General features: G+C 40.2%; 1 protein-coding gene across 9 annotated transcripts in view; it reads left to right on the top strand.

Moving 5' to 3' along the window:
• The window catches only part of TCF7L2 (transcription factor 7 like 2), a 197948-nt gene that overhangs the window by 68849 nt on the left and 107097 nt on the right, over positions 1–22002 (top strand). For 7 of the 9 annotated variants that reach the window (XM_075842778.1, XM_075842779.1, XM_075842780.1 and 4 more), the window contains exon 4: positions 2154–2210. The exons of the other annotated variants lie outside the window; for them this stretch is intronic. In XM_075842778.1, coding sequence (XP_075698893.1) covers positions 2154–2210 — 57 coding nt within the window. The remainder of the gene's footprint in view (positions 1–2153; positions 2211–22002) is intronic. 9 annotated transcript variants of the gene reach the window in all.

Below are 22002 nucleotides of genomic sequence, written 5' to 3'. Positions count from 1 at the left end.
AAAGAAAAAGATTTCCGGACAAAAAAACCAGCACTCGCTGAGTTACAAAAATATGAAATTGAATCCCATAGTGTTAAAGTCTAAAACTGTATAAATACCATTTGCCTGAATAACACCAATCACAATTGTATAGCAAATAATTTATCAATTAAAACGTCGCCCAAATTGCTTGGCCAGGCCAGTTATTTCTGGTAATTGTGGTTCTTCTGTTCCAATGCCTGGCCAGGCAATTTGGGCGATGTTTTAATTTATAAATTGTTTACTATTGTTTCAATTGATTACATTTCATATTTTCGTTACTCAGTGAGTGCTGTTTTTTTTGTCCGGAAATCTTTTTATTTCTTGTTCATGATATTTTCTATATTATCTGGATGGCACCGTGTAAAATTATTTACATTGAATGAGCTGCTTGTAGTTTTTCTGAAGTGTCAATAGGAGGCTTAAAAAATCGCCCCAAAAAAACGTGCAGGAAAACGCGCCAGAAAAGTTTGAAATCCCCTCTGAATTAAAAAAAGCCTAAAAAGAAAACTAAAAATGGGCTCCGTTTTGCAGGTAGTTTCCACGTCAAATTTCTCTTTTTCAAATTTACTCAGCGTAGACATAACAATTTTTCATTTGAGGAAGTTTCTCATTGGCTCTGCGATATTTGACATTATCTTGCACTTCTTTGCTGGAAACAAGTGCCAGATTATCGGAATTTCTAAATTATTTCCTAGTACTACTTTTCCAGTTAGAGAAGCACCAACATGAAATCCCTCCTTAAAAATCATCTTCTTTTAGCACTCAGTGTCAGGCAGGGGCTTCAAAAGCCGGCACTTCTGGGTATCAAGTCTGAACAGTTACATTCTGATGTCACAAATATTGTATCAGATGAGTCCAGTGGAGGTCCACACCTCCGTCACCCTGGTAGCACTTTCCAGTTAGGAGAGCATCGGTATTATATTCCTTCTTCCACACTCATTCCCATTTCAATATCAGGAAAGGAGCTGGAAAACTTGCACTTGTCCTGTTAGAAAAGCTCCAGCATTCGCAGCATGGGATCTCTTGGTGTCATCAAAGAACAGCTGAACTCTGATGATGTCATAAGTATCATCTCTCATGTAAGAGGCTACATGGAGGACTGCAATTGAGTTGACCAAGGTGGCACTTTTCCAGCTAGAGTGCCACTATTATATTCCTCATTAGAATTCGCCTTCCTTTACCGCCAGGCAGGGTTTACCGCCAGGCAGGGTTTACCGCCAGGCAGGATTTACCGCCAGGCAGGGTTTACCGTTAGGCAGGGTATACCGCCAGGCAGGGTTTACCGCCAGGCAGGGTTTACCGTCAGGCAGGGTCTACCGCCAGGTAGGGTTTGGGTGACTAACACTTGTCCAGCGAGAAAAGCTCCAGCAGCTGACATGGTCCCTGTTCTTTGCGGGACTTCAATAGAACAAGCAAGTACTTGAATGGTATCACTTGTCCAGTCAGAAAAGCTCCAGCATTGCTTTCCTCCGTCCAGAACCCCCTCATTTATGACTGGTACCCGTGTGGGCAGGGATTTCCAGCTCTAGCACCTCTCCAGCCAGAAAAGCACTACCACCAAGCGCAGGAACTGGAATATGTTACTGGTTTATATGTGTTTACAACAGAAGGAAACCTTAGACATCAGAATTCAATGTGGGGTAAGGGGAATCTATGGTCGGGGAGGGGGTTGTCACATCGTAAATGGAAACAAAGCATCACATTTTATTTATTTTCTTTGTTTTGCCTGTTATGTTTCCATTTTTATCTTTTATGTTTGTCTTTACTTTGAACTTGAGTATGGTAAGATGGAGAAGGGGCTCCTAAGAAACCCTTCTCCATGGGCCCTGCAGCTTCCCTGTCACTTGTACTCAAGATGACATCACCATCCTCCTATGACATCATCATCTGTCAAGAGAAAGGCACAAGTTACAATAGACTCCAGCTTTTCTAAATTGCATTCTGTTTTTGTTTTTTTTGCTTGACTCCCTGTTCTTTTCCTTTTCTTTTCTTCATTACTTTTTGTTCTTTTTATTCAATGGTTTAGCTCAAATATGAACCAGAGATGGAGTGTAAATGCTTTTAATTGTGCATGTAATGTAATTGGACGCGTTTCATTCACCTGCTGACGCGAGTTTTTTTCTTCATCTTAGTGCTTGAATGTACCTGTAGACCTGCATCTAGCTTCTTGTTGCAGCCCTTTGATGCAGGTAGGACACATTATAAATAGGCTTGTTGCTATGGGGAGTAATAGAAGTCTGTGTTGTGTATAGCTAACCTTTATCTGCTCCTTGGACAATTTCTTCTAAGCAAATGACAATGATCGTGTATTGCCTAATTGAAATAAGGATTTTGCCTGGCTTGTTAGTAATACTGAAACATGGGGGGCAAGGCATTGCACCCCCCTCAACAATTAGATGAGTATTGTGGGTGGATGGGTAGTAAAAAGGCACATACTGTTCTAGAGACCACCCAATATTCTAGGCCAAGTAGTAATATATGGGGTCCCCTTTCTTCCAAAAAGATTCTTGTTGCATGTTTTTGAATATATTATTTCTTAATGAAATATGGGGGAGAAAGACAAGGCACCCCCTCCTCGACCAGTGGACGACATGATGAGTGTGAGTATTCAGAATGGCTAGGTAAAGGAAGGGGCTGCATTAGAGAGTGAACAATACAATAAGGGGTCCCCTTTGCTTCCATAAAGTTTCCTTCTGCATGGTGTGGAGTTTTGATATTCATTGTATTATTAAAGTGGAAGCAAAAAGGTGATTGATCCATTCCTATAAGGGAACCACACACTGCCATGTGCATAAGTAGGATTTTTCCCATTTTTTGTTACCTACCAGAACCCATAAACTTTATAGCAACACCTAATAATGCAGGTTCGTTGTGTCTCCTCCATCTGTCTAAAAATAGAAGTGTTTAAAGGCAAACTCCATTTTTAATTGACATAAAAGCATTGTAAAGGGTTTACATTGTATCAAATAAGATACATTTTGTTTCTTCTCCATTCATATCAGAAGCTAGAGTCAGAATTCTGCTGGCTTGCTGTTACCGGAAAGAGCAGTGCATTGTGGGAAGTCACATAACAATTGTACAGTTCGAGCTAAACCGTAGGTCACATGTCTGACGGGGAGGTGGAGCCAAACTGCTGTCTGTTTCCAAGGGCAACCAGACATATTTTGATATCAGCTCTTGGTGTGAATGGAGAAAATGACAGAATACTATATACAAATACTAGAAAGCAAAGTATTTACAAAGTAACTCTGTAGATTTAAACAATGTAAGAGGAGTTACACTGATCACAGCATTATTCTATTTAAGGGGTGTCATCCCAGTTGCCCCCTATTTGACACATTCACGGTATACACTGGCCAAATACACATAGATAATTGCCTCAATATCCCCGATCCCGAGCTTTAGCACCAATCATCTGTGTGTCTATGGTAACAATTTGATTGTATCCAACTGATGGAAATATCTTAGATTATTTTAACAATGTATCAAATATGTTTTCCATTTCATATTGGTTTTAATTTTTCCTTTCTAAGCATGTGATCATTTTCTTATGTGGGACGATGCAAACATTTAACCATGTGGCTTGATGGGATGGATATCGCTACCTGCATGTTCTTTAAAGAAACACTACACTTAGAATTGAATGATGAAGTAAATGGAAGAAAAAACAGTGCTAAGCTAAACAGTCTTGCAAAGAATACAGGTTCATTTCCCTCTATTCTCACACATTTGTGGCTGATGGGGTAGAATTTAACCGAGGGGGCAGCATTTAGTGGTCCTAGTCTTCGATTACTGGCAGAGTAGTGGGGAAGAGCTCCTGCTGCAGCCAGTTGCCTTACAGTCAGACCTGAGGGTAGTGATAAGAAGTCTCACAATTTTGATTGCAACAGACTGACAGAATTGGATATATTTGTGTATCTTCTACATTTCGTTTTCCTTTCAGGATGATCGTTCCAGTGGGGGAAACATATGGGAGCGTTTGTCTTATTGGGTTCCTTGTGCCCGTGAACGAAGATTTGCAATGGGTTCTTTGAGCGTTGATTTTAGGGTTGTTCCACTTTAAGAAGAGTTAATAGAATGTTAATGAGTCACGCAGATACTTGGAGATAGAATAGCCCCATCTAAATAGGAGGCGTTATCATCACAGTCTAAAAATACCTTTCACAGGGAAATGCTGCTGCTTTTAGTCACAACGAGTAACTTTACAGCCAGGTACAAAATGCAAAGACTTTCCTGACCCTGGAAACTTTACAAGAGTCCGCAGAGCCAGAAACCCATCACAGAGTGTAACATGTATTCATCCAAGGAGCCATTATGGCAGATGGGCCGATGTTTATTGGACCCTATGGGAACCAAAAACTAACCAGGGTCTAGAGATCTCAGTGAGGCACGAGGCACCGGATGACTCCTTCAGTAAATAATACATTGTTCTCTCTCATGCAAACTGTACTTCATGTGCTCGGTTACTTGTATAATATACAGAACTAAAGGGTAACTTTATATACAATTGATTTCAGTTGAGTTTCCATGTATGTGTATCAAGGACAATTCCACTCAAAACACTTCTGTAATAATCCTTCCATGAAATTAGATTATTGCGGGGGGGGGGGGGGGGATTCCATTAGTGCGTGAAGTGACAAACAGTATTAGGTGAGACTAGTAGACAATGTCCCCAGCTCCCCTCCTAACTGATGACCCACAATTTCTGCTCCCGGGACACTCATTTTTTGTGATAATTTATTCCTTGGTTCTGTTTTTGTTTTCTGAGATGAAATGCGGTAAAGGAGCTCAGTCACTAAAGCATTATATTATACCAGATGTGAACCGAGGAAATGTGTCCACTTCCATCACTAGTTTGTAGATTTAGTCTACAATCAACGGATTCACTGTGTACATTACTTATCCTGTACTGATCCTGAGTTACAGCCTGTATTCTACTCCAGAGCTGCACTCACTATTCTGCTGGTGGAGTCACTGTGTACATACATTACATTACTTATCCTGTACTGATCCTGAGTTACATCCTGTATTATACTCCAGAGCTGCACTCACTATTCTGCTGGTGGAGTCACTGTGTACATACATTACATTACTTATCCTGTACTGATCCTGAGTTACATCCTGTATTATACTCCAGAGCTGCACTCACTATTCTGCTGGTGGTCACTGTGTACATACATTACATTACTTATCCTGTACTGATCCTGAGTTATATCCTGTATTAGGGCGGGTTCACACATAGCGGAATTTCACTTAAATTCCGCTGCGGACACTCCGCAGCGTTAATCCGCAGCGGAGCCGTTTCTCCATTGACTTTCACTTTAATTTAGCAGTGTTCGTTTACACGATGCGTACAATTCCGCTGCGGAGTATAGGCTGCGGAGCGGAATTTGGTGTCCGCAGCATGCTCTGTCTGTTGCGGAGCAGTGGCGGACTGGTTGCGGACTCATGGCGGAATTTCTCCATTGACTTCAATGGAGAGTCAAAATTCCGCAATGAAGTCCGCAGATCTTATGTGTGCTGCGGAGCGTATTGTTTTTACTACCATGACATTTCTTCATTCTGGCTGGACCTATGTATTTCTAGGTCTACAGCCAGACTGAGGAAGTCAATGGGGCTCCCGTAATGACGGGAGCGTTGCTAGGAGACGTCTGTAAATAGTCACTGTCCAGGGTGCTGAAAGAGTTACGCGATCGGCAGTAACTGTTTCTGCACCCGGGACAGTGACTACCGATCTCAATATACATGTATCTGTAAAAAAAAATATAAGTTCATACTTACCGAGAACTCCCTGCGTCTGTCTCCAGTCCGGCCTCCCAGGATGACGTTTCAGTGTAAGTGACGGCTGCAGCCAATCACAGGCCAAGCACAGGCTGCAGCGGTCACATGGACTGGAGCGTCATCCAGGGAGGTCGGGCCGGATGCCGAAAGAGGGACGCGTCACCAAGACAACGGGCGGTAAGTATGAATTTCTTTGACTTTCACTAGGGAAAGTGCTGTCCCTTCTCTCTATCCTGCACTGAATAGGGAGAAGGGAAGCACTTTTCCCACAGTCCGCAGCGGCCAGTCCGCATCAATTTTCTGCACATTTTGTGCAGATCCGCTGCAGAATCTGCAACGCAGATTCTGTGCGGCATTGATGCGGACAGTTGCGGAGGAATTCCGCCATGTGTGGTCATGCCCTTATACTCCAGAGCTGCACTCACTATTCTGCTGGTGGAATCACTGTGTACATACATTACATTACTTATCCTGTACTGATCCTGAGTGACATCCTGTATTATACTCCAGAGCTGCGCTCACTATTCTGCTGGTGGAGTCACTGTGTACATACATTACATTACTTATCCTGTACTGATCCTGAGTTATATCCTGTATTATACTCCAGAGCTGCACTCACTATTCTGCTGGTGGAGTCACTGTGTACATACATTACATTACTTATCCTGTACTGATCCTGAGTGACATCCTGTATTATACTCCAGAGCTGCGCTCACTATTCTGCTGGTGGAGTCACTGTGTACATACATTACATTACTTATCCTGTACTGATCCTGAGTTATATCCTGTATTATACTCCAGAGCTGCACTCACTATTCTGCTGGTGGAGTCACTGTGTACATACATTACATTACTTATCCTGTACTGATCCTGAGTTACATCCTGTATTATACTCCAGAGCTGCACTCACTATTCTGCTGGTGGAGTCACTGTGCACATACATTACATTACTTATCCTGTACTGATCCTGAGTTATATCCTGTATTATACTCCAGAGCTGCACTCACTATTCTGCTGGTGGAGTCACTGTGTACATACATTACATTACTTATCCTGTACTGATCCTGAGTTATATCCTGTATTATTCTCCAGAGCTGCACTCGCTATTCTGCTGGTGGAGTCACTGTGTACATACATTACATTACTTATCCTGTACTGATCCTGAGTTACATCCTGTATTATACTCCAGAGCTGCACTCACTATTCTGCTGGTGGAGTCACTGTGCACATACATTACATTACTTATCCTGTACTGATCCTGAGTTATATCCTGTATTATACTCCAGAGCTGCACTCACTATTCTGCTGGTGGAGTCACTGTGTACATACATTACGTATCCTATACTGATCCTGAGTTATATCCTGTATTATACTCCAGAGCTGCACTCACTATTCTGCTGGTGGAGTCACTGTGTACATACATTACGTATCCTATACTGATCCTGAGTTATATCCTGTATTATACTCCAGAGCTGCACTCACTATTCTGCTGGTTGTTAATGGGCGCAATCAGCAAAGTCTTGAACAGATGCAGCCCTATAATGCAGAGGGCAGTTCGTTTTCCAACATTATATGACTCTAGTGCCTGGTTTAAAGACGACATTTTCCAAAAAGAATATTAGTAGAACAAACTGTGTACAGACACTGAAGAAGCAGGGAATGCTGTGGGATTTCAGCTCAAAAACCAGCAGAATAGTGAGTGCAGCTTGGAAGTATAACACAGGCATTAAATCAGGATCAGTGCAAGATGAGTAACTTTTGCTTTAAAGAGGGGATTTTCAATTTTGGTTTGCGTCACCTGACCACTAGTTTGGGTACAGCCTTACAACAGAGTTCCGCTGGGCGCTGTAGTGCAGATAATGGAAGAAATGTGGTGGCTGCACCCGAGGTCATAACTTAGATCATAATCTTCCCTTTTGTACACAATAGTGGGATCCGACTGCTGGGAACCCATTAGTCTAGAGGAAGAGGGGGTCTCAGAGAAGAGGTTCTCGCCCCTGGGGTTTGTCTGTGTAGAAATATGAGAAGACTCTGCTGCCTCTATATCCCCCTTTCATTTTACCGCAGTGTAATCGGGCGAGTGTGGCCATCTCTACTAACAATGGGAACCCCTAATTCTCTGAAACTCAGCTGCGAGACCCCCACCGATCACAACTTTATGGCTTATCCAGTTGAGGGTCGATATGCAGCCGACGTGAATCTCTTCCTCATTGTATAATGATAAACTTTCTAAAAAAACTTTATATTTTATTTTCCCGTCTGGAAACATTAATTCTTTCTGTTCAGAGACTGAAAACCCATCCTGAAAAAATGCTGCCGCCAGGTCCGTCACAAGAAAGTTTTGTTACACTGTAACGAGCCATACACCAGAATGTTCCCATTTTTCTGACAGCAAGCAGAGATCTTGAAATGCTGAGGAATTGAAACACAAAGTTTATTAGAAAGTTGCAAAGACTTTTTACAATACTATGATGACGTTTTATTCATATTAAACCGGATCGACCCTTTAATGTTATTATCGCTGTAGGTTTTCTTTGTGATAACTTTTCCCGCTCCTCGTTGGGGTGTTGAGCAGTTTTGGGGTCACATTGGAACATAGTGAGAAGCCAGGTGACATAAATGCTGCTCCTCTGCAGGTTCTTGGGATTGTGACGCTCCCCGGGCTGTAACTTTGTGCGGACCGTTTACCTGGCATATTAATTAGGGTTTTGCCTGGGTAAACACCTGCGTGTTTGCTGCACATACCGCCCCTCCCCCGCTGTCTCTCTGTTTACTTTGGAAAGTAAAGTAAAATATTCTGTTTTAATAAGAATACGGCATCCTGCGCTCATGACGGGGAATTCTCACTACTTGATTGTTCTTAAAGGGCCAGTCCCTCATTAATGAAAACATCTGATTCAGGATAAATGGTCGTTATCATTTATTCTACCAAATTGTGTATTTGAACAAAACCTGTCGGAGTCCGTGTCTCCGGGGGGCGGGGGGCCAGAAATCTGCTCCATCTGTTTGTTATAAAAACCAAGGACTTAACTTTAGGCCGGGTTCCCACGGGACATAAACGCTGCGGAATTTCCACAACGGGATTCTCTGCAGAAATTCCGCAGCATTTACAGTCGCAGCAAAGTGGATGAAATTCTGAAAATCTCCGGCCGACGCTGCGGAAAAAAAACGTAGCTTGAACCTTAATAAAATGACCTGAATTTAAATCCATGTCAATTTATGCTGCGTTTTAGTTGATTTTCCGTTGCGGGTTTTCCCCATTAAATTCAAAGGAGATGCAAAACCCGCAACAGAAAGCCAAGTGTTGCGACTTTTGCGGCAGATTCGCAGCGATTATGCTGCAAAAATCGCAACTATGTAAAAAAGAAAAAAAAAACATACTTACCCAGAAGTCTGTGTTTTTTCGTCCAGTCCGGCCTCCTGGGATGTCGTTGCATCCCATGTGACTGCTGCAGCCAATCACAGGTCGCGGCGGTCACAAGGGCTGCAGCGTCATCCAGGGAGACCGGACTGCGCAGGATGGGACGCGTCACCATAACCACGGCCTAGGTAAGTATCAGTGTTTTTTACCGCTGCTTTCCGCAGTGGAAAATCTGTGCAAAAAACACATCACAATGTGGTTCGCTTTTTCGGGTGGAATGTACTGAGGGCTGCAGGTCGTGATTTTTACGCAGCGTATCCGATCTGTGGGAACCCGGCCTTATAGTAAGGACACGTTCACACGTGGCAGAGTTTTTCCGCTGCAAATGTTGGTGCAGATTTGGGGCAATTACGCAACGAATCTGCAGCAACATTTGCATATTTGACAGGTAATTCAGACGTTGCAGATATCACAGCGGACTTGCCACAGATTTCAGTTTTTGCATTGCAACGGCTGAAATCCGCAGTGAATTTCCGCTTCTTCTCCGCAACGTCATGAGCTGCTGCGGAGGGAAAATTTGCATCGCAGCCTGATTTCCGCACAGTTATTTTCTGCAACGTCTGAACTAAGTTTCCTAAAAATGTATAGAAACAAATGAAAAAAAACGGCCACTGGAGAATTCCACTGCGGACTGTCCGCCATGTGTGAACGTGCCCTTACAGGCTATAACAACCTAAAGACCTGGCCTATGATGATGCGCACGAGCGCTAATATGAACACTCATTTTCAATTATCGACCCAGGTAAAAAGGGCAACGATCAGCCGACAACAGAGCAAACTATCGAGCGTCGGCCGATCGGATCTTTTATGCTGCCATAAAAATGATTGTTTGCCGGCTGCACATCTTCTCGTGTAAACAGGTTGTGCTGACAACAATATGCAAACTGTATAGGAACGGTTGATCGTATTAATGGTGGTTCGTCCCCATATAGCCACAATCCTTGCTCCATGCAAATGGAGAAACTGAGCGCCGATCAACATGTCCTCATTGTCTGTTGGCACTCGTTACCGGGCAGGGATCTGTTAGTGTAAAAGGGGCCTATGTAGTGGAAGAAGTTAGCTACTTCCTGCCCGTCATTATTGAACTACACTTCTCAGCATTAGGTTGGTTTGAGGGGGCTTTAATATGTCACATTTTATTGTCCCTTTGCAGCTGTAAGACCTTGACCCCCTACAGTTCTGCTGGGCTGAACTTAGACGGCCATACATTTTTCACTGTGCATGACTACCAGGAAGAGTTAAAAGAAGGAGGGGGAGGAGCCTCTGTGTGACCGAGTGACAGAAAAGCATTCTCATGAAAGCTAAAATGGCTGACAGTGATAGGTATAGGATAGTATAGCGACTTCCTGTCCCAGAAACTGAAGGTGACCAAAGATTACGTTTTTTTAGCACCAATATGGCAGATAGTGGTAGTGACCAGCCAGAAAATGAAGGCTGGGGGAGACTGGAGCACAGACAGGGCGTTAGGTTTGGCTGCAGGTTCGCTTTGATGAAACCTGTCACTTTATACTCAACGTAAGGATTTCAGTGCATTCTGTGTTGCTAAAGATTAGAGGGGAAAAAACAAGACAAAGAATCAAATGATATAGGAAGAAAGCCACAGATGGGTGATCAGTTCTGCTGACCTGGTTGGTTGTGCTCGGAGCATCCTTGAAAGCATGTTTTATAATATTGCTGGAGCCTGCGTTCCGATCCGGATCCAAAGGGTCTAGTGGTAAATGGTAGTTTAAGGCGATGTTCACACGAAGAGGAAACAAAAATGGCCATTAAAAACTGATCACCTGTCAGTTTTTCATGGCCGTTTTGCATCAGTGTCTCCAAATTTTCATCCATTTTCAGTCCATCTGTCCGTTTTTAATGGCCGTTTTACATCCGTTTTTCATGGCCGTTAAAAAAACTGAAGAATTTAATTTGTCCGGCTTTTTTTGTCCCAACCCCCTGAAAACACCCAAAGAAAGGTCATTGTCATGATTGTTTCACAGCCCCCCTGTAGATGATGCCACACAGACCCCCTCTATATGATGCCACACAGCCCCCAGTATATGATGCCACAAGGACCCCCTGTATATGATGCCACACAGACCCCCTGTATATGATGCCACACAGACCCCCTCTATATGATGCCACACAGCCCCCAGTATATGATGCCACAAGGACCCTCTGTATATGATGCCACACAGACCCCAGTATATGATGCCACACAGACCCCAGTATATGATGCCACAAGGACCCCCTGTATATGATGCCACACAGACCCCCTGTATATGATGCCACACAGACCCCCTCTATATGATGCCACACAGCCCCCAGTATATGATGCCACAAGGACCCTCTGTATATGATGCCACACAGACCCCCTGTATATGATGCCACACAGACCCCCTGCATATGATGCCACACAGACCCCCTGTATATGATGCCACACACAACTCCCTGTATATGATGCCACACAGACCCCCTCTATATGATGCCACACAGCCCCCAGTATATGATGCCACAAGGACCCTCTGTATATGATGCCACACAGACCCCCTCTATATGATGCCACACAGACCCCCTGCATATGATGCCACACAGACCCCCTGTATATGATGCCACACACAACTCCCTGTATATGATGCCACACAGATCCCCTGTAGATTATGCCAAACAGCCTCCCTGTAGATGATGCCACACAGCTCCCCTGATGATGATGATGATGATGATGATGATGGCACACAGCCCCCTGATGATGATGATGATGGCACACAGCCCCCCTGTAGATGATGATGGCACACAGAACCCCTGATGATGATGACACACAGACCCCCTGTAGATGATGGCACATAGAACCCCTGTAGATGTTGGCACACAGAACCCCTGATGATGATGCCACACACACCTCTCTGGAGAAAGCACCACACACCCCTCCCTGCTAAATGGTAAAACCCTTCTTGAGTAGTGAGGATTCAAAACAAGCAAATGTAATATCAGATATTGTTTTATTTATGACGCGTTTCGAGGCCGGACCGGCCTCTTCATCAGGTAAGATGCAAATGCTATACATTGCCTTAGCAAAGGTGGAATATATAGCCTAGACAAAGTGGTAAAAAAAAGTGCGAAAATGTATAGAATTTGTATTTTACCTGATGAAGAGGATGGTCCGACCTCGAAACGCGTCGTAAATAAAACAAATGAAACTTCTTAAACTACCACACTCTGTGTTGGCACAGAAAGGGGCAGGGCTTTGTCAACTAGTGGGTGGAGCATATGAATGATGTTTTACATACCGTTCTATGACAAACCGAAAACTTGACCCTTATCTTATAATGTAGCTGGCAAGTTTGATGGAGAACCTTGTTGGGAATCACTGAGTTATATTATATACTATTATATTATTATTATAAATATTGTATCATATCTCAGTATATTCCAGTAGTATATATATATATAGAGTAGCAGTACATTATATACTATAGATTATATTATATCATGTCACATTACATTGTGTTATATTATTGTATATATTGCATCGTATCTCAGTTTTTTTCTAGTAGTATATATATATAGCATAGTAGCAGTACATTGTATATGATATTATATTACATTGAATATATTTCAATCTTTTTTGGTAGTATATTATAGAGCAGTGGTCCCCAACCAGTATCTTGGGATCCACATGTGTCTCGTGACCTTCAGTTTTGTGGCTCACGATAGGACCCCGGAGTTATGACCATATGGATTGGCTACAATAAGATTTCCACATGGACTAAATTGAAGACCTAAGCGCTGAACCGCGGTGATTTGGATGGTATGATACCTATTGTCTTCTGTATGTACCACTTAAAATATGGAACAGCACTGGTACCAGTTTCTTCACCTCCGCCACGTTTCTTCACGGTTGGAATGTGGCTCGCGACCATCACTCCGTTAACGTGGCGCACAAGGTCCAGAAGGTTGGGGGCCTCTGCTGTAGAGTACGGTAGCACTTTATGGATAATATTATATGACGTTACTTTGTGATATATTATTGTAACCAGTAGGAGAAATTAAAAGAACTTTCCGCCTCTTTTTTATTACTATGATACATTTTTGCCCGTTGATATTACGGATTTTGCGTTATTTTTTGGGTCGCCCCGTCACGGAATGTCTAGAACAGATCCGCCATGCCTTCCCTCATCTGAACTTGGACAACATTTGTTTTCAGTCCAAATATCCTGCAGCGTCTCGCACTCAAACACCATCTACTTCCGGGAACAAAGGCGACTCGTCTGTACACCACAAATAGACACCGTTCAGGAAACTGATTCACTTCCAAAAATCTGTGTTTGCACATGTTCTGCCTGCGAGCCTCCATTGTCCTCCTCACGGTGTTTTGTTTTGCTGCCATTCAGCTCCACAAATGAACATTTAAAATAAACAGAATATTTGAGGACTCTGCTCAACCTGCACCTTCCGCTCAGGGCTCAACAGTGCCCCCTGTCTGCTGTGCTGCACAGCGCACCCAAGAAATATATCACATACAATGTATATACAGTATAAGGGCACGTTCAGACGTGGCGGAATTTTTCCGCTGCAAATGTTGGTGCAGATTCGGGGAAATGACACAACGAATCTGCAGCAACATTTGCATATTTGACAGGTAATTCAGACGTTGCAGATATCACCGCGGACGCCACAGATTTCAGTTTTGCATTGCAAAGGCTGAAATCCGCAGTGAAATTCCGCTTCTTCTCCGCAACAGACAGTGCATGCTGCGGAGGGAAAGTTCCGCACCGCTGCCTCTGGTCCGCAGCGGAGTTTTCCGCAACGTCTGAACTAACTTGCCTAAAAATATATTGAAACAAATGTAAAAAACGGCCGCTGGAGAATTCCACAGCAATTCCGCCACGTCTGTACCTGCCCTAAGAGTGTATTATATAAGAATGTTATCCTCCAATCCCATGGACTTCTACAGGATCTGTAATAATCTTATATGTATGGTATTAATCCTCCTAATAGGTTGGGTTTTAACCTTTGGGCAATTGACACCAGAACTGGCTACTTAAAGGGATTTTCCATTTTTATATAAATAAAGCTGAATTATTGTGAAATAATAAGTTCTGCAAATATCTAATAGACTTTGCACTTCAATTACTCAACATGTCCAAGATCTCTGCTTGCTTTCAGTGAATCTTATTTACACCCAGAGACTGACAACCTGTCCTAACCTAAGGGCATGACCACACGTGGCGGATTTCCTCCGCAACTGTCCGCATCAATGCCGCACAGAATCTGCGTTGCAGATTCTGCTGCGGATCTGCACAAAATGTGCAGTCAATTGATGCGGACTAGCTGCTGCGGACTGCGGTAAAAGTACTTCCCTTCTCCCTATCAGTGCAGGATAGAGAGAAGGGACAGCACTTTCCCTAGTGAAAGTAAACGAATTTCATACTTACCGGCCGTTGTCTTGGTGACGCGTCCCTCTTTCGGCATCCAGCCCGATCTCCCTGGATGACGCGGCAGTCCATGTGACCGCTGCAGCCTGTTATTAGCCTGTGATTGGCTGCAGCCGTCACTTAGACTGAAACGTCATCCTGGGAGGCCGGACTGGAGACAGAAGCAGGGAGTTCTCGGTAAGTATGAACTTCTTTTTTTTTTTACAGATAGATGTATATTGGGATCGGTAGTCACTGTCCCGGGTGCAGAAACAGTTACTGCCGATCGCTTAACTCTTTCAGCACCCTGGACAGTGACTATTTACTGACGTCTCCTAGCAACGCTCCCGTCATTACGGGAGCCCCATTGACTTCCTCAGTCTGGCTGTAGACCTAGAAATACATAGGTCCAGCCAGAATGAAGAAATGTCAAGTTAAAAAAGCAAGACGCATCCGCAGCACACATAACGTGCATGACAGCTGCGGACTTCATTGCGGAACTTAGAATCTCCATTGAAGTCAATGGAGAAATTCTGCCATGAGTCCGCCACTGCTCCGCAACAGACAGAGCATGCTGCGGACACCAAATTCCGCTCCGCAGCCTATGCTCCGCAGCGGAATTTTACGCCTCGTCTAAACGAACACTGCTAAATTAAAGTGTAAGTCAATGGACAAACGGCTCCGCTGCGGATTAACGCTGCGGAGTGTCCGCAGCGGAATTTAAGTGAAATTCCGCCACGTGTGAACCCAGCCTAATACCTCTCGCAGCTGACGGTTTGATCTAGTTGAATCCAGTTTAGAGAATCCTCTGTGAGTTCAATCTGGACTCCAGACTGATACAGTTTACCTGCACTGATACATTGTAACAAACTATAAGCATAGGAGAGGGAGAGTTGTGCTGCTGATGTGTTTAGCTCAAAGAGGATTGTCTACACTAATACATTGTAACAAACCCTCAGCTGTCTGAAGCATTAGGTCAGAACAGCTTTTCAGTCTCTAGATGTTCCCATTGGCCGACTGCAAGCAGACATATTGAAAATGACGAGGGATTTGAAATACATTGTATCTACAGTGGGGTTATCTGTGATAGTCACGTCCATGGTCATTATTAATGGTTCATTAGACCGTTGATGTGTTAAATATTAATAAGTAATTTCTCAGTTTTGAGGTCGTTCTCCTTTAAGACTGTGTACTCAGGGGTGAGCTCACCATAGAGAGGAGATAAGGGATCGATAAAACCCCATGATGACCTTAGTCATGCCGAGAAGGAGGCTTCCTGTGTGTCTTTCAGATGACGGATCAGGCTGACTCATAGAACAAACCTAAAGTCCATATTCCTCTCCATTCCTATAAAATATGTCCAGTATAGATCATTGAAACTCAGATATTAACAAAATGGTCTTAATGGTGGGGAAGATGTCAGAGAGTGGGGCACTAATATAGTAGTTATATTCTTGTATATAGGAGCAGTATTATAGTAGTTATATTCTTGTATATAGGGGCACTAATATAGTAGTTATATTCTTGTATATAGGAAGTAGTATTATAGTAGTTATATTCTTGTATATAGGGGCAGTATTATAGTTGTTATATTCCTGTATATAGGGGCACTAATATAGTAGTTATATTCTTGTATATAGGAGCAGTATTATAGTAGTTATATTCTTGTATATAGGAGCAGTATTATAGTAGTTATATTCTTGTATATAGGAGCAGTATTATAGTAGTTATATTCTTGTATATAGGAGTAGTATTATAGTAGTTATATTCTTGTATATAGGAGGTAGTATTATAGTAGTTATATGCTTGTATATAGGGGCAGTATTATAGTAGTTATATTCTTGTATATAGGAGCAGTATTATAGTAGTTATATTCTTGTATATAGGGGCACTAATATAGTAGTTATATTCTTGTACATAGGAAGTAGTATTATAGTAGTTATATTCTTGTATATAGGAGCAGTATTATAGTAGTTATATTCTTGTATATAGGAGTAGTATTATAGTAGTTATATTCTTGTATATAGGAGGTAGTATTATAGTAGTTATATGCTTGTATATAGGGGCAGTATTATAGTAGTTATATTCTTGTATATAGGAGGTAGTATTATAGTAGTTATATGCTTGTATATAGGGGCAGTATTATAGTAGTTATATTCTTGTATATAGGAGCAGTATTATAGTAGTTATATGCTTGTATATAGGAGTAGTATTATAGTAGTTATATTCTTGTATATAGGAGGTAGTATTATAGTAGTTATATGCTTGTATATAGGGGCAGTATTATAGTAGTTATATTCTTGTATATAGGGGCAGTATTATAGTAGTTATATTCTTGTATATAGGAGCAGTATTATAGTAGTTATATTCTTGTATATCGGGGCAGTATTATAGTAGTTATATTCTTGTACATAGGAGGCAGTATTATAGTAGTTATATTCTTGTATATAGGAGCAGTATTATAGTAGTTATATTCTTGTACATAGGAGGCAGTATTATAGTAGTTATATTCTTGTATATAGGAGGCAGTATTATAGTAGTTATATTCTTGTATATAGGAGCAGTATTATAGTAGTTATATTCTTGTATATAGGGGGCAGTATTATAGTAGTTATATTCTTGTATATAGAAGCAGTATTATAGTAGTTATATTCTTGTATATAGGGGGCAGTAATATAGTAGTTATATTCTTGTATATATGGGCAGTATTATAGTAGTTATATTCTTGTATATAGGAGCAGTATTATAGTAGTTATATTCTTGTATATAGGAGCAGTATTATAGTAGTTATATTCTTGTATATAGGGGCAGTATTATAGTAGTTATATTCTTGTATATAGGAGCAGTATTATAGTAGTTATATTCTTGTATATAGGAGCAGTATTATAGTAGTTATATTCTTGTTTATAGGGGCAGTATTATAGTAGTTATATTCTTGTATATAGGGGCAGTATTATAGTAGTTATATTCTTGTATATAGGGGGCAGTATTATAGTAGTTATATTCTTATATATAGGGGCAGTATTATAGTAGTTATATTCTTGTATATAGGGGCAGTATTATAGTAGTTATATTCTTGTATATAGGGGCAGTATTATAGTAGTTATATTCTTATATATAGGAGCAGTATTATAGTAGTTATATTCTTATATATAGGGGCAGTATTATAGTAGTTATATTCTTGTATATAGGGGGCAGTATTATAGTAGTTATATTCTTGTATATAGGGGGTAGTATTATAGTAGTTATATTCTTGTATATAGGGGCAGTATTATAGTAGTTATATTCTTGTATATATGAGCAGTATTATAGTAGTTATATTCTTGTATATAGGGGCAGTATTATAGTAGTTATATTCTTGTATATAGGAGCAGTATTATAGTAGTTATATTCTTGTATATAGGGGCAGTATTATAGTAGTTATATTCTTGTATATAGGGGGCAGTATTATAGTAGTTATATTCTTGTATATAGGTGCAGTATTATAGTAGTTATATTCTTGTATATAGGTGCAGTATTATAGTAGTTATATTCTTGTATATAGGAGCAGTATTATAGTAGTTATATTCTTGTATATAGGGGGCAGTATTATAGTAGTTATATTCTTGTATATATGGTGCAGTGTTACAGTAGTTATATTCTTGTATATAGGAGCAGTGTTATAGTAGTTATATTCTTGTATATAGGGGGCAGTATTATAGTAGTTATATTCTTGTATATAGGAGCAGTATTATAGTAGTTATATTCTTGTATATAGGAGCAGTGTTATAGTAGTTATATTCTTGTATATAGGAGCAGTGTTATAGTAGTTATATTCTTGTATATAGGGGACAGTATTATAGTAGTTATATTCTTGTATATAGGGGGCAGTATTATAGTAGTTATATTCTTGTATATAGGAGCAGTATTAGGGCATGGCCACACGTGGCGGATTTCCTCCGCAACTGTCCGCATCAATGCCGCACAGAATCTGCGTTGCAGATTCTGCGGCGGATCTGCCCAAAATGTGCAGAAAATTGATGCGGACTAGCTGCTGCGGACTGCGGTAAAAGTGCTTCCCTTCTCTCTATTATCAGTGCAGGATAGAGAGAAGGGACAGCACTTTCCCTAGTGAAAGTAAACGAATTTCATACTTACCGGCCGTTGTCTTGGTGACGCGTCCCTCTTTCGGCATCCAGCCCGACCTCCCTGGATGACGCGGCAGTCCATGTGACCGCTGCAGCCTGTGCTTGGCCTGTGATTGGCTGCAGCCGTCACTTAGACTGAAACGTCATTCTGGGAGGCCGGACTGGAGACAGAAGCAGGGAGTTCTCGGTAAGTATGAACTTCTATTTTTTTGACAGGTTGCTGTATATTGGGATCGGTAGTCACTGTCCCGGGTGCAGAAACAGTTACTGCCGATCGCTTAACTCTTTCAGCACCCTGGACAGTGACTATTTACAGACGTCTCCTAGCAACGCTCCCGTCATTACGGGAGCCCCATTGACTTCCTCAGTCTGGCTGTAGACCTAGAAATACATAGGTCCAGCCAGAATGAAGAAATGTCAAGTTAAAAAAGCAAGACGCATCCGCAGCACACATAACATCTGCATGACAGCTGCGGACTTCATTGCGGAAATTAGAATCTCCATTGAAGTCAATGGAGAAATTCCGCCATGAGTCCGCCACTGCTCCGCAACAGACAGAGCATGCTGCGGACACCAAATTCCGCTCCGCAGCCTATGCTCCGCAGCGGAATTTTACGCATCGTCTAAACGAACACTGCTAAATTAAAGTGGAAGTCAATGGACAAACGGCTCCGCTGCGGACTAACGCTGCGGAGTGTCCGCAGCGGAATTTAAGTGAAATTCCGCCACGTGTGAACCCAGCCTTATAGTAGTTATATTCTTGTATATAGGGGGCAGTATTATAGTAGTTATATTCTTGTATATAGGGGGCAGTATTATAGTAGTTATATTCTTGTATATAGTGGCAGTATTATAGTAGTTATATTCTTGTATATATGAGCAGTATTATAGTAGTTATATTCTTGTATATAGGAGGCAGTATTATAGTAGTTATATTCTTGTATATAGGGGGAACTAATATAGTAGTTATATTCTTGTATATAGTGGCAGTATTATAGTAGTTATATTCTTGTATATATGAGCAGTATTATAGTAGTTATATTCTTGTATATAGGGGCAGTATTATAGTAGTTATATTCTTGTATATAGGAGCAGTATTATAGTAGTTACATTCTTGTATATAGGGGGCACTAATATAGTAGTTATATTCTTGTATATAGTGGCAGTATTATAGTAGTTATATTCTTGTATATAGGGGGCACTAATATAGTAGTTATATTCTTGTATATAGTGGCAGTATTATAGTAGTTATATTCTTGTATATATGAGCAGTATTATAGTAGTTATATTCTTGTATATAGGGGCAGTATTATAGTAGTTATATTCTTGTATATATGGGCAGTATTATAGTAGTTATATTCTTGTATATAGGAGCAGTATTATAGTAGTTATATTCTTGTATATAGAGGCAGTATTATAGTAGTTATATTCTTGTATATAGGAGCAGTATTATAGTAGTTATATTCTTGTATATAGGGGCAGTATTATAGTAGTTTTATTCTTGTATATAGGGGGCAGTATTATAATAGTTATATTCTTGAATATAGGGGAAGTATTATAGTAGTTATATTCTTGTATATAGGAGCAGTATTATAGTAGTTATATTCTTGTATATAGGAGCAGTATTATAGTAGTTATATTCTTGTATATAGGAGCAGTATTATAGTAGTTATATTCTTGTATATAGGGGTAGTATTATAGTAGTTATATTCTTGTATATAGGAGCAGTGTTATAGTAGTTATATTCTTGTATATAGGGGAGCAGTATTATAGTAGATATATTCTTGTATATAGGAGCAGTATTATAGTAGTTATATTCTTGTATATAGGGGGCAGTATTATAGTAGTTATATTCTTGTATATAGGGGAGCAGTATTATAGTAGATATATTCTTGTATATAGGAGTAGTATTATAGTAGTTATATTCTTGTATATAGGGGGCAGTATTATAGTAGTTATATTCTTGTATATAGGGAGCAGTATTATAACATTTATATTCTTGTATATAGGAGCAGTATTATAGTAGTTATATTCTTGTATATAGGGGCAGTATTATAGTAGTTATATTCTTGTATATAGGAAGCAGTATTATAGTAGTTATATTCTTGTATATAGGAGGCAGTATTATAGTAGTTATATTCTTGTATATAGGAGGCAGTATTATAGTAGTTATATTCTTGTATATAGCGGGCAGTATTATAGTAGTTATATTCTTGTATATAGGGACAGTATTATAATAGTTATATTCTTGTATATAGGAGGCAGTATTATAGTAGTTATATTCTTGTATATAGGGAGCAGTATTATAGTAGTTATATTCTTGTATATAGGGGGCAGTATTATAGTAGTTATATTCTTGTATATAGGAGGCACTAATATAGTAGTTATATTCTTGTATATAGTGGCAGTATTATAGTAGTTATATTCTTGTATATAGGGAGCAGTATTATAGTAGTTATATGCTTGTATATAGGGGCACTAATATAGTAGTTATATTATTGTATATAGGAGCAGTATAATAGTAGTTATATTCTTGTATATGGGGCAGTATTATAGTAGTTATATTCTTGTATATAAGGAGCAGTATTATAGTAGTTATATTCTTGTATATAGGGGGCAGTATTATAGTAGTTATATTCTTGTATATAGGAGCAGTATTATAGTAGTTATATTCTTGTATATAGGAAGCAGTATTATAGTAGTTATATTCTTGTATATAGAAGCAGTATTATAGTAGTTATATTCCTGTATATAGGGGGCAATATTATAGTTGTTATATTCTTGTATATAGGGAGCAGTATTATAGTAGTTATATTCTTGTATATAGGGGCAGTATTATAGTAGTTATATTCTTGTATATAGGGGGCAGTATTATATTAGTTATATTCTTGTATATAGGGGGCAGTATTATAGTAGTTATATTCTTGTATATAGGAAGCAGTATTATAGTAGTTATATTCTTGTATATAGGGGGCAGTATTATAGTAGTTATATTCCTGTATATAGGGGGCAATATTATAGTTGTTATATTCTTGTATATAGGAGGCACTAATATAGTAGTTATATTCTTGTATATAGTGGCAGTATTATAGTAGTTATATTCTTGTATATAGGGAGCAGTATTATAGTAGTTATATGCTTGTATATAGGGGCACTAATATAGTAGTTATATTATTGTATATAGGAGCAGTATAATAGTAGTTATATTCTTGTATATGGGGCAGTATTATAGTAGTTATATTCTTGTATATAAGGA

This window comes from Rhinoderma darwinii, chromosome 11 (assembly GCF_050947455.1).
Source record: "Rhinoderma darwinii isolate aRhiDar2 chromosome 11, aRhiDar2.hap1, whole genome shotgun sequence".
In the NCBI taxonomy this organism is placed as follows: Eukaryota; Metazoa; Chordata; class Amphibia; order Anura; family Rhinodermatidae; genus Rhinoderma; species Rhinoderma darwinii.
Note: the sequence above shows the minus strand (reverse complement) of the source record. Positions and strands in the feature narration are given on the sequence as shown.